The 18,760-nt window shown below is 37.1% G+C and overlaps 1 protein-coding gene and 1 long non-coding RNA gene across 2 annotated transcripts in view; one reads left to right on the top strand and one right to left on the bottom strand.

The window, feature by feature from the left end:
• Nucleotides 1–2,140, top strand: part of Dcaf10 (DDB1 and CUL4 associated factor 10) — a gene marked incomplete in the record, with an annotated part of 54,305 nt that extends 52,165 nt beyond the window's left edge. Inside the window, 1 exon segment of the mRNA XM_005382862.2 lies at nt 228–2,140. Coding sequence (XP_005382919.2) covers nt 228–596 — 369 coding nt within the window.
• Nucleotides 2,141–8,695: 6,555 nt separating this feature from the next.
• On the bottom strand, nt 8,696–15,383 carry LOC102028754. The gene is made up of 3 exons (XR_260671.1): nt 14,744–15,383; nt 14,011–14,143; nt 8,696–8,821 (listed from the first exon to the last, which is right to left on the bottom strand). It is a non-coding gene; the product is annotated as an uncharacterized LOC102028754 (long non-coding RNA).
• Nucleotides 15,384–18,760: the final 3,377 nt, after the last annotated feature.

The raw sequence follows: 18,760 nt of genomic DNA, 5'->3' as shown, positions 1-18,760 counted from the left end.
GATCCTCCTGCCTCAGTATCTTAAGTGCTGGAATAACAGGCATGCACCACCATGCCCAGCACTGTTTACAAATTTTGTTAGTCAGAATGGGGATAGTATTCATTTGACTGATTTCTTGCAACGATTACATGGCATTGGCAATCTGGTGAGCCTTTCAAAAACAAGAGATACCTGTAGCACTATTTGGGACTCTCTAACCTTAATTTGTCTCCTTTCTCTCCCCCTAGTGGACTTGTGTCTATGAATTTCAAGAAGGAGCTCCCATGCGACTTGTCTCACCTCGCTGTTCCCTACGACTGACTCATTACATTGAAGAAGCCAATGTAGGCAGGGGTTACATCAAAGAACTTTGCTTCAGTCCTGATGGGAGAATGATTTCTTCCCCACATGGCTATGGAATTCGCTTGTTGGGATTTGACAAACAGTGCAGTGAACTTGTTGACTGTTTACCCAAAGAAGCCAGTCCCCTGCGGGTGATCCGTTCTCTGTATTCTCATAATGATGTGGTATTGACGACAAAATTCTCTCCAACACATTGTCAGATTGCCTCAGGGTGCCTTAGCGGAAGAGTCTCTTTGTATCAGCCAAAGTTTTAGACACAATTTACATCAAATAAGGAACTCTTGTGGCATTGGACTTGATAAATTACTTCAATTTAGGTGAAGTATTTTCTTAGAGGATCTGATAAGATTGAGTCAAGGTCCTGGTTTGTATGGGTCCGTAAACATCCCTGTGACCTGAGGACTTGATCACCAGTGTCATACAGGCGTCTCGAAGCTAGACTCCACGCAGCACCGTCTTTTTCAGCATTCCTCTGCCCCTGCTGCTCTGTGCCACTGAACTCCAGTTACTTTGCATGGTAGCTCTTAAGTTCCCTTGTTCTCTCCTTTTTTCCCTCCTTGCTCCCTCCGTTCCTTCTCCTTTCTCTTTTTTTTGATTTTAGTATGAGTTTGTAGACATTTGGCAGGAGGTTGGATTTGGATAAAAGAAACCCTTGACACTAGCATTGAATAAAATCCAGAAGTTGGGTGTGGGCATACAAGTTGCTGAAAAAGAAATTTCATCTTCATTTATCAGTATGTTTGGCCTTTTAAAGTTACTATATGGAGCACAGATAATTGCATTATTCTTACAACTGTTAGACAGTCTTACAACTTAGTAGCTTCCTGTTTCCTGGTAAAGTCACATAATTTTTTTCATGTGGCAGAGATTTTGTGAAAATCTAGAAAAAATATTACAACTTCTTATAATTTACTTGTATGAAGCTAAAATGTCTAATGTGTTCTTACTTGGTATTTTATTCCCATCAACAGCACTAGAAAGGAAAGGAGAAGGGATGGACTTTGGTCATTTCTGATATACAGAAGAGAATTTTTTTATTAGATTAGTACAATATCTGGCCAAAAATGGTGAGAACACTGTAACTTATATTTTCTGTGTTTTCTCTGCCAGATTCTTTGAATCACACAGGATGGTATGTTATCAATATTGGATAGAAGGAAAATCAAGAGTAAAGATATAGCATCTTGCTCAATCTTTCTTCCTTGAGCCAGGGGCCACAAGCTCAGTTCTCTTACCATTAGTGACTGGAAAGCTGCAGTTGTCTTCAAACAGTTATCATAACCCTGGTGGTCAGTGACTTCCATGTCAAGGCTAAATGCTGATATGAATACATTTTTTGTGTTTTGTTACAGAACATAGCAAGTAAAAACATCAGGTAAAGACAAGTACAAGGCTGCTGCTATGAATAGGCAGCTGTCTTCCAGTCCTCACTACACTGAAGGACATTGTGTTTAGAAGGGATTTGCTGGAGGCTGGAATAATTGAAGCCATGTGCTAACCTTGCCCTTTTAGGTCGCATACTCATTAGGCCAATAATTCTGAAACTTTAGGGTACATTATAATCTGTGAAGAACTTGTGAAAAATGTAGAAACCCTGAGCCTTGCCTTAGGAGATTCTGATTCAGGCTAGGAGAGGATAAGAATCTATTTTTAGCAGGAGTCCCACATAATCTTTATTCAAGTGGTCTCTGGATCACAGTTTGAAAAACAAAACCTTAAACTTCAGTAAATACATCTATATCCATCTGGTGCTTAATACAATCCCCATAGGTGTTTTGATTAGCTAAATAATAATAAATAAATGAAGGCAATTTTAGAGGTAGAAAATAACTTGGAATGGTACCCTTTGCGTTATCTGACAAAATAGAGAAATGATTTGCCTAAGGTCAGCCTGCAAAGTTAGTGGCAGAGCCAGGACATGAATTCAGGTCTCCTAATTCTGTGCTCAGGGTAATTCTACTATATTATGCCAGCTGTTAAAATCAATGACTTGTGAACACTTTGTCTTTTAAGTTGTATTATTGTGAGTATTCTTAAATTAGCCAACAGATTAAAAAAGGAACGCATGAGAGTAGATGCTAAATTTTCCAGTCTTAAGAAGGAAAGTGTTTTATATTTAATAGAAGTGTTTAAACAACCCAAATACATGAATTAAAATGATTCTTCTTTATAGGGCCTTCTGAACAGCCATTCACACACATACATAGAGGTAGATCTCACATGGAACAATATTGGCGATAGGACAAATTTTTAAATGCACATCATCTTACCTAAAAATTGGAAATTTTGTGGTGATTAAAAAAATTACCACAAAGCCCAGGGAACACATAAGCTTGCCAAAAGACTTTGTTTCTTAAAAAAAAAAAAAAAGAAAGAAACTTTTTTAAAATGTTAGTTTTAAAGGTTAAAATAAAGAGCATCCCAAAATGTTACCATTAAAAGTAAGCTATGAAGTACAATGAACAGGGGCTGGGGATTTAGCTCAGCGACACAGCACCTGCCTGGCTAGCAAGGTTGTGAGTTCAATTCCCGGTACTGGAAAAAAAACAAAAACAACAACAACAAAAAGTACAATGATCAAATTGACATGCAAAAAAAAAAGATTCCATAAGTTGTATCAGCTTTGGAAAGTGTTCCGTGTCAGATGCTGGACTCACATGGGTCCCGACTCTAAATTCAGCCTGTGATTCTTAAACCACTATAGAACAGCTATAGTATGTTAGTGCACCTTCTTTACTACGAACCCTCACGAAAACCTTGCAATGTAGGCAAAATGTACTCCAAATTACTTTGGGGGTAATGATGGGTTTGGAAGATTATATGACTGGCCTGAAATTAGAATTGGCTGTGGATGGCCACACTGGGATCCAAAACCTGGTTCGCCTGTTTGTTTTAGTCTAAAGACCGTGTTACTATACTGTTTCTGATTTTAGTTTGTAAAGGATGATAAACTGACCTGTTAATTCCTTGTTGAGTATCTTCTGGATGCTAGGGATGTAGCTCAGTGGCACAGCACCTGCCTGGCCAGTGCGAGGCCCTGGGTTCGATTCCTTGCATTAGTATCTTCTGGAAGGTTTTGTTTGTTTTTTGTTTTACAACACTGGCCTTAATTACTTTCTGTACCATGTGAAAGAACACTTACAAGGCCGATAGTTTCCATGAGAATGATTACCATAAACTCAGGGCAAACAGTCCATTCCTAACTTTAAAAAAGCCTCAAGCATTCTAACAACCTATGAAATAAAAAAGAAAATGGAGAAGTAGCATAAAAATACAACCACACAGATGAGAATTAAAAATTAACAACCAGCATATTCAACCCAAAAAAACTGTTGCCCTCCTTGAGTTAAGGTCACGACCAAAAAAAGTCATTAGGGAATATTAGTTAAGGAATTAAAGGGCAATAGGAATAGTGTACTATTGGAAGAAATTACACATTCCAACATCACTTAGGGTAGATTTTTTACTCTAAATTTTATTGTCATTTTTATTCATGATAATTGGTAAATCTAATGGGTAAGTAGTATAATTACTGGTAAGTGTAGAGTAAGTTGTTTCATGATTTAAAAAGCCTTTTCCAGAACAGTATATTTATGAGAACGCTGTGTTGAGTTGGGTACATCAAATATACAGTAGTACCTTATTTTCAGTTGTGAAAAGAAGTGGCTAAAGCAAAAGACAATTCTGTTGTAGTTTTTAAAAAATATGTGTGGTCTTTTTGCTCAGCAGCCCAGAGGATATGTATATTTCGTTATTTTTCTTTGTTACATCAGGGAGAAGAGGCCATACCAAAAATTTCAGGAAAACAAACAAGGAAAAGGTAAAACATGTTCCCTGTTCCTATTTAGAACCAAGATCACATTGTATAATTTTTCAAGGTTATATTCTCTAGAAAGTGCAATATGGGGAAAACACTGAGTCTTTTAGAAGTATAGTGTTTCCCATATTATTCAGAAGATAAGGTACTGGCATCTATAGGTATCTGTTCAACTTGCATTTAGCAGAAATAGTCTAGTAACTTACTGATGACAATCATCTGTATTTAATTACCAGCAATCACTGAGTGCTATGAAGATCCATTCAATAACACCCTGTGTTGGTCATGAAAGATACCATATATATGAATTTTGGAAAGCTGATGCATATCTCTTAAGTGCCAAAATTGAAAACTTGTAATTATTTTTGATGCAAATCTTTCAGGTATGTTAATATACCTCCCTGCCTTCTTAGCATGCTCAGTATAATTTACAAGTCCTATACATAATGTGTTATTACAAATACCCAGTGAGCTCTGATCTCTATCAACAGTTCATAAAATACAAAGGGCTATAACGAATATGAGTTAATATCTTATTAAGTGATTCCCTCAACTTTGAGGTATATATAATCATTTGCCTCCAATGACTAATTTTTTCATGTTTTAATATCTGCTAAATAGTGTGTTCTGTCAACATGCCTGCCTCTAACACTTTTCTTCTGATGTGCTGTGTTTATCTTTTATGAGCTGGGACATAAGATTAAAAAAAAAACAAAAAAAACTGTTCGGCATCTGCAGTAAGAGCTAGACAAACTGGGTGCACAATCTGTGAGACAGCATCCGTGGTTATTTCCCACTTACCTTCTGGGTAGTAAAAGATCCCAGTTAAAGCCTAGGCTAGTGATTTTTCAGTTGCTACTTAAGTAAGATACTACAAAGTAAGGAAGGATGCTGCTAGAATAAGAAATAAATAGCAATGTACCAAAGTACACCAAAGCAACAACAAAAGTTCTTTATTTGCACAGGGGTCTTTTATGCTTTTAAGAAAAAAAAAGAGGAAGAGTACAGGAAAAAAAGAAAAATTCAGATAGATTTAAGACTATTTTAGATGCCATAAACTTTGTCAATAACCATTAAAATACATGCTTAAATTATCACATGTTTCAAAGACACAGATTAGTCTCATTGTTCTAATAAAATTATACTAAAATTTATATCCTAGAGATGATTCTCAGTGAGTTTTTCTAAGAGTTTTTCCCATTTCAAGTGATAATGGAAATTATTATTGAAAGAAAAGTGTCTGATTTACCTTTATGCTGCTCTCTTTAGTTGAACATGAATTAATAATAGAGATATATGGGTTTTATCAGAAGCCCAAGGAGCACATTGCACATACACACACCTCCTATATGTATGTGTATGTAAATGTCACTATAAATGAAAATGTTACCCAGAGATAATAAAATAATTTTAAAAATTTAAATCTGGTCCACAGTCTTTAAAATAGGTTCAGTTTTTCAGCTTTCCTAAGTTTCTTCCTCATTTAGATTTCACGGTTTCTACAATGAAGAGTGAATATTTGAATTTTCTCTTAAATTTCACTGCATCCTTCATTTCTAAACAGTGCTTTCTGGTAAGTTTTAGACTCTTATTTTCAGGAAACTTGGAGTATTCTAGATAATATGCTAGATACCCAGAAAGTTTTCTCAGTAGATTCTAAGGTGCTATAAGTTCTTATGCTAGACTGTAAGCTCCTTGAGGGCAGGGACTGTCTTATTTATTCTTGTATTCCCAGTGCCTGATACAGTACCTGGCACAGAGTAGTTGCTCAATAAATATTTGTTAAATGAACCTCACCATATGTGGCCTCACACTCCCATGAAGCTAGAATATGATGTGGAAATTATTCAGTACTAGAGGAATCTGTTGTTTACAGTGATACCTTAGTTGTTGAACTCAGTTCATTCCAAATTCACATTCAAACACCAAAAAGTTCAAGAGCTGAATGTATTTTTTTCCATAAGAAATAATGGAAAATCAAATACAATATATGTTGTCTGGGGAAAAGCAGCACTTTGAAGTGTCACTCCTTGGTTTCCTGGGGAGACACAATGTGTGACTCACTCTCAGCCCCTACAGATTTTTTAGGTCAGGTTTTTGGCTCAACTATTGCGCAAAGTTACAAACACCAAGCAGATTTTTTTTTTTTTAACTTCGCTGTTCAAGTAGTGGAAAATTGAAGCTTGGAGCCATTCAACAACCAAAGCATTATAATAAGCAGACTGTCTTCATTGGGCTAAGATTTATTCTGACCACAAGTTGCTAAGCATGTGTCACTGATTTAGAATAACAGTTTTTCATTCAATATACATTTGAATCTTACTGTATGCCAATGTAGTATTACAGACTCAAGATATGAAGATAACTAAGGTCTCGCTGTTCCACAGTGGCAGTTTAAATAGATTTAGGGCTGGCTTTCGAAGTGTTGAGACTGTGCAGTCATATAGGGTTCCCCATATTGAGAGCACTTGGCTTAGTGCTCTGATACTGTCTTGAAAAATTCCAGCCAAGTGTGGTGGTACACATGTGTAATCCCAGCACTCAGGAGTCTGAGGCAGGAAATTTGTCATGAGTTTGAGGCCAGCCTGGGCTACATAGTGAATTCAAGTCCAGCCTGAACTACACAGTAAGACCTTGCCTCAAAAATAAATTTTAAAACACCAAAAAAGTTTCAAACAAGGGGCTCATTTTTATTTTGCCTTGGGCTCACAGATTCTGTAGCTGGTATTACTTACATGTTATTATCATTTAGACATTTTAGAAATAATAGTTATAGTGTCTTCCACCACTTTCTAGTAAAGATACATTCATTGGTATAAAGTGCATGATTTAGTAAATAACTTTCAAAATCTAAAATTAAACAAAACTACTTCCCCCTCACAAAAATTTCTTGACAGATGAAATGTTTGTCATTTCAGAATTAGAAAAGTCTGCTAAAAAATGTGGCTTTTAATTTTTTCCATTGAAATGAGTCTTTCAAATGGATGAATGCAGGGGCTGGGGATTTAGCTCAGTGGCACAGCGCCTGCCTGGCAAGTGCAAGGTTGTGAGTTTAATTCCTGGTATCGGAAAAAAACTGAGAAAAAAAAAATCAAATGGATGAATGCAGAGTTGTAGGTGAGTATCTTTTGTCTACACACATATCTACATTAAACATTAAGGTTTTACTAAACCTTTATATTTACACTGAATATTTTGATATTTCTACCTCATGATTTGATCTTTAAATGCTACTTTGAAATATTTGACACACTTTGTATGTGCAGTTAACATATTTGAAAGGTTGTTGGCAAAATTATATTTACTAGTACTTTGAAAATTTTTGTTTTAATTCCATGGGTGTGAGTTTTTAGAGCAAAATCAAGTTGTGACAGAGGCAATGCATAGTGCTTATCATTAGTGATTTTTTTTCTACCATGTAACCCCCATCAGAAAAAATTTTAAGAATACACACCAAATTTTGATTATGACTTATAGTGTCATTATATACATTAGAAGCCTATACAAAGGAAAAGGAAACTTTTTTTTTTTTTGGAGACAGGATCTCTATGGAGTTCAGGTTGGCCTCGAACACACAGTGATTCTCCTGCCTCAGCCTCACAAGTGCTGCGATTACAGGCATGCACCACTATGCCTGGCAAAACTTGGTAAGATTTTTCATTAAAGTTTTAAATTTCTTGCTGCATCTCCAGGAATAAACTGCTTTGGATGATATGTGCCCATTTTGTGAGGGTACTCTCTAAAATACGGAGTTAGCATTTTAAACTAAGAACACATTTTTCTAACATCTCAGATACTTAATATGTCCATTAATGTTCTGACTATTTACAGGTTTAACTGGCATGAGTCATGGTTTTTGTGTTTTTAAAAATCAGTTCTTTAGTGAAAATTTTATTACCAGTGGGAAACACAGTTAATAAATTCTTTTTATTTGTCAAACTGTATACAGTGACTGAATTTCATATAAATATAAAACATGCTATTTTTTATACTTTTCCCTAGCACTTTTGTGTTGTATTATTTAACAATGTGATTGATTGTTCATTTTATCATTATTTTTATTTACCAGAATAATGACAGTCATATTTGGACACTCGTTTTTGTTTTTTGGGGGTTTTTTTTGGTAAATCGTTAAAGATAAAATAGAATGAATCAGCTCAGCTAGGTTTAGTGGCATGTGCCTGTAGTGCCAGCGCCTTGAGAGGCTGAGGTGGGAAGATCACATGAGCCTAAGAGTTTAAGGCCAGCCTGGGCAACATAGCCAGACCCAATCTCAAAAAAGAAGAAGCTTTCAATTCACATTACTTTGTCAAACTGATTCAACTGACCATTGTACCAATTTTCACTAAGTTATCTCTGACTAACGTACTATTTAAAAATAGTTTTTTATTGAAAAGGAAATGATTATGATACACATTAATACTAATGAGTCAGTGTTGTATATTACTTTCCTATTACTGCTATACCAAATTACCACAAACTTGGTGGTTTAAAACAACATAAATTTATGTTACCCTTCTACAGTTCCAAAATGTGTCTTTCCAGGTGAAAATCAACACATCAGCAAGACTGTACACCCTGTGGGGGTGCCAGAGAAGACTCTTTTGCCTTTTTCCAACTCCAGGGGCTGCCTGCATTCCTTGGCTCACCGCTCCTTCCAACCTGCAAAGACAACAGCATAGTATCTCTTGTTGTTGTTGTTTTTCCCAAGACAGACTCTCACTATGTACCCCAGGCTGGCCTTGAATTCATGGTAATCCTCCTGGCCTCAGTCTCTCAAGTGCCAGGCTTACAAGTGTGTGTCACCATGCCCAGCGAGTATCTTCTATACTCTCTTACTCTGACATTCTCCTGCCTCCCTCTTTCACTCACAGTGACCTTTATGATTACATTGGGATGACTGCCTCATCCAGAAAACCTTCCCATTTTAAGACCAGCTGATCAGTAAATTTAATGCCATCTACAACTTTAATGACCCCTTGCCTTGTAACATCACACACTCAGAGGGCCTGGGTATTAAGGACATGGACATTTTAAGAAGTCCGTTATTGTACTTGCTTACTGTGTTGTGTGCTGTGTAAAAAGCTTAGTGTTTCACATGGATTATTTAATCCCTACAGCACTGTTATGAGGTAGATACTGTTATTCCCATTGTACAGAGGAAAGAACAGACTTAATTTACCTGAAGTCATATAACTAGTAAATTTCAGTGCTAGGCTCATACCCAGGACTACTGTGTGACAAATCAATTACTACACTGCTTTGCTACCTTTTTGAGGAAATGTTCACTGCACTCAACCTATTGGTTTTGTTTGTTTGGTTGGTTGTTTTTTTTACTCAACCTATTGTGATGATGGATAGTCAACACTGGAACAGAAATGATTGCAGATTTACTGTATAATTAGCTAAAATTATTTTAATGTCAATGCAAAAAGATTGAAAAGCCTCTACTTATATATTGAGGGTGAATAAAGTCTCCAGAGCTATAATCTAACATATAAGTACTTTTCTTCCTCAGACCTTTTTCTGCTTGCTGCTAGCTGTTTTGGTTTATGCCTCTTTTGTCTGCTTTCAAAATGAATAACTATATCGATCGAAAACAAATATTCTGCTGGGTGCAGTGGCACACGCCTGTAATACCAGCACTCGAGAGGCTGAGGCAGGAGGATCACTGCAAGTTCAAGACCAGCCTGAGCTACATAGTGAGTTCAAGGCCAGGGCTGGCCTGAACTATAAGGCAAGACTGTCTCAGAAACAAAAATATTCAGTAATTGGGCACAGTGGAGTACACATATGAACTTAGCATTTGGGAGGCTGAGGCATGAGGACTGGGAGCTGGAGGCCAACTACATAGTTCAAGCACAGCCTGAACTACATAGCAAGACCCTATCTCAAAAAATAAATAAGTAAAATGAAACAGGTATTAAAATCATGACACATATGTACAATTATGGAAATTATGTGTACTTGGTTATTGCATCTCAAAACTGTATTTCAGAGCTGGAAAAAATTCACAACTTTATCAAAGGGCAAAGACCAGATTTTGAAGGTTTGAGCCTTTCAGAGCTATATTCTAAAGCCTCCCTCCCTCTCTGTGTCGCTCTCTTTCTCCCTCCTTGCAAGGATTGAACTCAGGGCCAGGGCCTTTGTACTGATCTATGTCCACAGCCCCTTTCTATTAGTATGTATTTGCCATACATACTGATCACAGTCATCACAGAGAATTTGTACCTGTATGTAACATATCTTCTTTTTTTTCCCCATTTCCCTCCCTCCCCTTCAACTGTTCCTCCCTCTCCCTTTATAAAACTTTGTTTCTATTGTTTTCCTTCCATTCTTTTATTTTTGTATCCCTATTCCCTCCCTTGCCTCCTCCCTCCCCCTTATAACCCTACCATTTGAACATGTTCTTTCTATTTTCCAATATCTGTCCTCCATTACGCTCCATAGTTAGCCTTCGGGTTTCTCATACAAGAGAAACAATGTGATATTTAAACTTGTGTACCCAATTTATTTCACCTAAAATTATGGTCTGAAGGTGCATGCATTTTTCTACAAATGATTCAGGTTTATCTTTATGGCAGAGTAGTACTCCATTGTATATAAATACCACATTTTCTTTATCCATTTATCTGTTGATGGGCATATGGGCTGTTTCCAAGATTTAGTTATTATAAATCATGCTACTATACACATAGGTATGCATTTTGATCCTTATTTACAGTTTTGTTTTCTCACAGCAGAGAAACAATGCAGTATTTCCATGTGTGTCTGATTTATTTCATGAGTATGTTTTCAAGGTGCATCCATTTAGCTATAAATGTCTCAAGGTTATCCTTCTTTATGGCAGAGTAGTACTCCATTATGTTTTTGAAAACAACCACATCTTCTTTATCCACTCATCAGTTGATGGACATTTGGGCTGTTTCCAAGATTTAGCTATTACAACCTGTGCCACTATAAACATGGCTGTGCCCGTATCACTGAGGTGTGATGCTTTTATTTCAGGAAGATACCAAGAAGGAGACTAGCTAGGTCAAATGGAACCTCTAGTTTTAGGTGTTTTTTGTTTTTGTTTTTTTGTTTTTTTTTTTTGAGGAATTTCCACACTGATTTCCATAGTTGTCATAGCAGTTTGCACTCCCACCAGCAGTGGTGAAGGATTCCTTTCCCCCTACCCCCGCAGCCCTGATAGCATTTATTAGTTGATTTCTTGATGATAGCTGTTCTTTCTGGTGTGAGATAGAATCTCACTGTTGTTTAATTTGCATTTCTCAAATGACCAGTGATGGTGGGCATTTTTTTATATATTTATTTGCTGTTGTACTTCATCTGAGAAATAGTTATTCATTTCAGGTGCCCATTTTTTGACTGGGTCTTTAAATTTTGAAGGTCTGATTTTTTAAGTTTGCCATACTAGATGTTAGTCTTTTGTCTGAGAAGCACCTGATAAAAATTTTTTCCTATTCTGTGGGTTGTCTCTGTACCCTGTTGGTAATTTCTTTTGCTGTGCAGAAGGCTTTTAATTCGGTGAGATCCCAGTTGTTGATTCTTTGTAATATTTCAGGTGCAATAGGGTTTTATTCATAAAGTCTTTTGTTCATAGTCTTTTTTACCAGTGTCATGCTGTCATGCTACTGCCACAGTAGCTTTGTAGTATAACTTCATTCATGGATTGTGATGCCTCTGCCTTGCCTTTGCTGCCCAGAATTGCTTCAGCTATTCTAGGTCTCATCTGGTTCCATATTAGTTTAGGATTGTTTTCTGTAGTTTCATGAGGTATGCTACTGGTATTTTGATTGGGATTGCAATAAATCTGTATAACAGTTTTGGAAATATGGCCTTTTTCACTATATTGGTTATGTTTATCTAAGAACAGGGGATATCTTTCCATTTCCTTTTTCTTTTTTGTTTTTCACTGTCTGATATCCTCTTTGATCTCGTTTTTCAGAATACTATATTTTCAATGTCTTTCACTTCCTTTGTTAGATTGATTCCTCAGTATTTCATTTTTCTTGACACTACTGTGAAACATGTTGTTTCCCTAATTTTTCTCTCAGTGAGCTTATTATTCATGCACAGAGTTGCTGCTGATTTTTTTGAGTGTTGAATTTATATCCTGCTACCAGCTTTTTTTTAGACAGAATCTTGCCAAGTTACCTGGGCTGGGCTTTTGATCTTCCTGCCTCAACCTCCTAGAGTGCTGGGATTACAGTGACTGGCTTCTGTTGATCTCTTGTTCAGCTAAGAAACCCATACTCATAAATACTCCTTCCCCATAATGAGTAGTAGAATTGTCGAATTATCTAATCCATTAGTTAATTGCCATGCAGCAAATATTGACATAATAAGGCAAATCAGCAGTCATTAGTGGTTATATAATATGAATGCTAAGCCATCTATGTATCAGCTTTATTTGGCATTATGCCCAGTGAGTATCATGGATAGAGACAACTGTGTTTGTGTTATGTCCTAGGCTATCTTAGGTCTTGGAATCAGGTTCTTATCCTTACCTTCCCCCACCCCTGCAGAAGCACTCACAATAATAATCAGTATTCGGGGGCCCTCCTATAGTTTGGATGTGAATACCCTCCCTGCAGAGGCTCGTGTTGTCGAGGCTTGGTCCTGAACCTGTGGAGGTGTTGGTGGTGGTAGAAATCTTTAAAAGGCAGGGCCCAGGGGCTGGGGATTTAGCTCAGCGGCAAAGCGTCTGTCTGGCAAGCGCAAGGTCGTGAGTTCGGTTCCCGGTACCGGAGAAAAACCAAAAAAAAAAAAAAAAAAAGGCAGGGCCCATTTGGAGGAGTTAGATTATTGGGGCTGTGCCTTCAACGGAATATTGAAACTGCAGCCTCTTCCTCTTTCTTTAATTCCTGGCTTCCATGAGATGAGCAGTTTGCTCTGTCATACGCTCCCACTATGATGTATTGCCTTGCCACAGGCCCAAAAGGAAGATTGCCAATTAACCATGGACTGGAATCTATAAAACCGTGAGCCAAAATAGACTTTTTCTTTTTTACATTGGTTTATCTCAGATACTTGTTACCATAATAAGAAGCTGACTAACACAGACACCCTTTGGGATGTGTATGCAATACATGGCTGTAATCGCAGCTACTTGGGAGGCTAATTATGGGAGGATCATAAGTTCAAGGCCAGCCTAAGTTACATAGTGAGACCCCCTGCATCTCAAAAAATAAATACATAAAGAGGACAGCTATTATAGAAACACATACTCCCTCGTGTGAGCTGTAAATAGCTATACCAGTTGCATTCAATAACAGTAAATCTGGAAGAGGATTAACTGAAATTTTAAGAGAGAATTCAAAATTTTGTTTGTTTGTTTTGAGATAAGGTTTCACTATGCAGTTCAGGCTGGCCTTGAACTCACTTTGTAGCCCAGGCTGGCCTTGAATTTGCAGCAATCCTCCTGCCTCAGCCTCCCAAGCACTGAGATTACAGGCATGCACCACCATGCCCAGCCCAAAATATTTATTTATAGCTGAGGTTGTAGCTCAGTGGTAGAGCACTTGCCTAGCTCACTCTATACCTAGGATCAGTACCCACCATTGCAAAAAAACAAAAACTTTAAAAAATATAATTTTTGTAGGTACAGTAGATCACTGTGAGGACAATAACTAGTAAAAGTCCTTCTCAGTAAAAGATGAGTTTTTGCTGGCACAAAATGAAGAATCCAAAGGCTTTGTGAAAGGCTTTTTAAAAAGTTAATACAAAGTATCAAATCACAACTGTACATTAGCTAAGTTTAGACAAATATATGCACCTGGGAGCCTCAACTCCGATCAGGACACAGAGCACTACCCTCCTGCCACTTCCAGTCAGGCTCTACTCACCGACCACAGGCAGTCACTTATTTTTTCCACTATAGGTTTGTCTCCTCTAGTACTTCACAGTATTTCATGGGATCAGTTATTATGCATCTCTCCTGATGATTCTTAAAAGATTCCCAAGAAATTAAAAGTATATCTGAAACAGGGAGAATAATATGATAAAAGCAACATCTGGTATCAGATTATATACATTCATTCATAGAAAAAATACAATATTTATTATGAGAACCTCTAGACCAGTGATGGCAAACCTTTTAGAGATCAAGTGCCCAAACTGCAAGCCCAAGCCCACTTACTGATTGCAAAGTGCCAACACTGCAATTAAACCTGACTACTGAGGTTTTAGTCTAGAAAAAAAACTCACACATTAATATCTTTTATCTTAAAAGAAACACATAATAACAGAGCTTTCAATTATATAAATAGCTTTTTATTGAAAGGTAAAAGTTTGCATTTGGCATGCTTTTGTGCAATTAATGTGATCTTTGCTGTTATGTACCTGCTGATGATTTGTCAAATTTTGGCTCACACTTTGTTAGTCAATACATGCGGCACTCAGGTCATCTGTTAGTCTGTTTTTTTATATCAGATTTGATATAATTCAGAGCTGAAAATAGCTGCTCACAAGCATAAGATGATCCAAATAAAGTAGGAAAAGCAATCCTAAGTGCTTTCATTGACTTAAAATTATTTGACAGAGAATTCTACACTTTAAGGATTTCATTTTCAGAACTACCAGTTGTGCTGTCCTTTGTCATCACTTCACACTCTGTCTTCTCAAGTGTTGCACACAAGCCATAGAATTTATTTTTGCAGCTATAGCTTTCTTGAAATTCCAATAGATCCATTTCCAGATTTCCAAACTGCAACCAGTGCAAGCAGGGAAGATCAAGTTCTTCAAATTTGGCTATATCTGGAGAAGTAAGAAATGTGTTGGGTTGTCTGCATCTTATGCAACTATAAAAATCTGTTACTAAAATTCCCCTTTATAGCAGCTACAGTGTTAGCAAATTCCTTGTAAATTCCCTGATGGCTTGGAGGATTGTCTGCAAATGTAGAATTTTCTAAATGCATTTTTAGATTTGAAAAATATTTCATCTGCCCAGTTTCCAGGTCCCTTTCAAAAACCTGTAGTTTTCTCTCAAATGTTTTGATATCACAAAACATCCTTTCTGCAATTTTCCATACACCTTGTAGTTCTTTGTTTAGTACATTGAAGTGTAGTGTAAAATCTGTTAAAAAGAAAAATGAGGTTGTTAAACCAGGCCAGATCAGTGAGCTGTGGATATTCCAGCTCTTTTTCATTCAGAAGCAGCCTAATTTCATCCAAGCTAACTAAAAAGCTCTCTAGGCCTCATTCTCTGCTCAGCCACCAGACATTACTGAATATAAGTAAAGTATTAATTATACCTGCACCTCATCAAGAAGTGCTTGAAACTGTCAAAAATTAAGAGCATGAACCATGATGTAATTCACCATTTTTGTGAGATCTCTGAGGATATCGTCTAAGCTTTTGCTGCTTTCTTTGGCACAAAGAGTTTCTTGAAGCTGGGTGTGGTGGCCCATGCCTGTAATCCCAGCAGTGAGGAGACCGGGGCAGGAAAATTTTTGCCTGTACTACTTAGTGAGATCCTGTCTCAAAAAGAAAAAAAAAAAAACAACACAAAAACACAAAAACAAAAAAATAGAAACCATAACAAAGAGCTAAAGAGCTTGAGGTGTAGTACAATGAAAGTGAATGGCTGGATGATTTGCTTAACAAAGAACTGTATGACACCAGATGTTTCCCCCACCATGCAAGAAACCCCATCACTAGTAAATTGAAACCACTTTTTCGGGTCTTAAATGTCTTGTAATAAAAAAGCCTCTGTCTGTCTATCCCTTGTGTTCTTCCAGAAGACACCAGTTTCACCAGCTCTCTTCTCATGAACAGCATAATGCAAAGTTACTGCTAGCCTTGCATAATTATTTATATCTGCGCTTTCATCCAAGCACATGGAGTAACAGGCTGCGTTTTGAAAGTCAGTGATGAGGAGCTGACTAACATCACTTGCCATGCACAGGACTCAGATCTTTAACAATATGTCTGCTAAGGGGCATCTCACAGATGCACTGCATAATGTTATCCTTGTTTGGGAAATCATGAAAAAGGGAATTGCTTCCAGACAACATGGCCATTTTGATACAGTCCCCATCAGAGAGGGGCTTACCATGTTTTGCTATGCACAGTAAACTTTGAAAGCTGGCAGCTGTCAAATGACTTGTGTTATAAAGATAGTTGCAAAAACCAAGACACTAAAATAATATTTCCTCAGTTTCCCTTCAAGAAACTCCCTTCAGTTTCACCAAGTCCGGCAATACTTTTGTGGTTGGTGTCAAAATACCATTTGACACTTGATATGGGACACACAACACTTTCACTACACAGAACATGTGATGCTTTCTCATTGTGTTTCTCATTGTGTGCTCCAAGTGACTCTGTTCAGGCCTGTTGGAATGATCTATCTGTTTTCAGTTTTGCTTTTTTTTGCAAGACTTTTTTGGTGTTTAAGACTTGGAATCTATAAAAACACAAAACTAAAAAACAAGAAGCACTCAATACAAATCTATTCCTACACCAAAAATAGCTAACACTGCTGTAAGTCTCTGACTTATGAACATTCAAATTGCAAACTTTCACAGATCTGGACCTCACATTATGAACTGATGCAAATAAATTACAGAAGTAGCTCTTATGTCTACCTTATCATTTTAAGGTACCTATAAAAGGAAAAATAGTTTATTTACAGTTGTCCTGTATTACAATTTTAAGGTAACTATAAAAGTTAAAATAATTTATTTACAGTATTTTTGTGTATTTGGGTTTTCTTTTTTTGTATATTTGTGTCAGTTATGTAAGACTTACTTTGTTAGACTTACTGATTCCAATTTATGAAGGTTCTCCCAGAACAGAACTCATTTGTAAGCTGGGGACTTATTGTATTATTTAACACTAAAGAACTGGATATTCCCTGAATCAACAATCTATAGCAGTGATTCTCAGCTAGGATTCCTCTTGAATTTGCTGATCACCAGCACAAGGAGGTGATGTCCCACTGACCACCACCTTTTCCTACTCTGAAAAAGGCGTCTGAGTGCATTTCCTACCCTGTGGAGGCTTCTGCTAAAACCACAGCCAGTCCAAGCAAATACATGCCTTTGTTTTCATAAATTCTTCACAAACAACTAAATATGATGTTTCAAATTCAAATATATTAGGGGGACAACACAACATTAAAAGAATCTCAGTCTCTGTATTAGAATATCTCTTTGCTAAATCTTAGATATTAAATTTCAAGTTTTCATAAGAAAACACAAAGCTAAAGTCTTGTATTAATAAAAATGAATGTAGGGCCAAGGATATTCCTAGTATCAAAAAAAAAAAAAAAGAATGTATTAAAACTCATAGCCAGGCATGGTGTTGCACGCCTGTAATCCCAGTACTTGAGAGGCTAAGGCTAATGCAGGAGGATCATTGCAAGTTTTGAGACCAGCCTGGGCTATAAAGTGAGCTCAAGACCACCCTGAACTGCATAGCAAGACCCTGTCTCAAAAGGACAAAAAACAAAACAGAACAAAACAAAAATGAAGAAACAACTCACAACCAGTCCCTGCTATTCTTTTCTGAGCATGCGCATGGTCCTTATGTGTGCTTTTATCTGATACTTGGCAGCTGGGGTGTTGTTCAGCCATCAGTAAGTTGGCTCAAGTGCTGACAGAGGAGGCTCTGCATGCCTACTGTGGCCCATACACCATAGGTTCACTGCTCTAGACTGTGGATCCAAAGTTCTGTAGGACAGTCCTTGCCCTCTGTATCATCAAGGAGGACATAGTTCAAACATCACAGAGACAGAGCCAGGCATACACAATCATCACGTGCTTCAGTAGGGGCCTACCAGTAGGATGCAGTCAAAGGAGGATTATGTTTTTACTTTAGAGTTTGTCTTTGGCAGTTGATACTCTGTATGTTACCTAAGTGTAGACTCTCAACACAAAATGATTTGGCCTTAAAAGGCAATTTTATAATACCAAACAAATATAAAGCAAATTTGCCAACAAAAATAAAAAGCATGGATTAAAATTATTAGGGATTCTATTTTCCTCCACCTTGAGTTGATACAATGCAAATATATTTGATATTGTTCCCAGACACAGACAAATATGCTCTTTGTTCTGGTAGGAGAAGATTTCAAGAGCTCCAAGTGGCAACAGCAACTTTTGATCTACTTGGACTTTGCCTTAGTTTTCTCAGGGTATGTAAAATCTGTTGTATCTTTAAGTTCAGCCCCTCACCTCCTAACTTTTTATTACTTTTTTTTTTTTACTCTTTACTTCTATATTTTGTACACAAATTACAATAAAAGTATTGGGGTTCTCATACATACTCACATTTTGTTTCCCTATTTTCTGCCTTTCTCAAAACTCTATGGCTGTCCATAAGTAGGGAGCAAGGAGTGGGGAGGCCAAGAAAACCTGAAAGTTTATCTAGTCACTCTTCCCAGAAGTCTGAGAGGGCTAAGGAAAATTCTGAAGCTTCTTTTGCCCAAAGGAAAAAAAGAAAAGTACTTATCAGAAACTATTATTACTGGACATGATGGTCCATACCTATAATACCAGCACTCTGTAGGCTGAGGCAGGAGGATCACCATGAGTTCGAGGCCAGCCTAGGCTACATAGTGAGTTTAAAACCAGCCTGGACCACATAGCAAGACCT

The sequence above is a fragment of the Chinchilla lanigera genome, unplaced genomic scaffold (genome assembly GCF_000276665.1).
Source record: "Chinchilla lanigera isolate Chin_1 unplaced genomic scaffold, ChiLan1.0 scaffold00018, whole genome shotgun sequence".
Lineage (NCBI taxonomy): Eukaryota > Metazoa > Chordata > Mammalia > Rodentia > Chinchillidae > Chinchilla > Chinchilla lanigera.
This window is presented reverse-complemented; position numbering and strand designations above follow the sequence as displayed.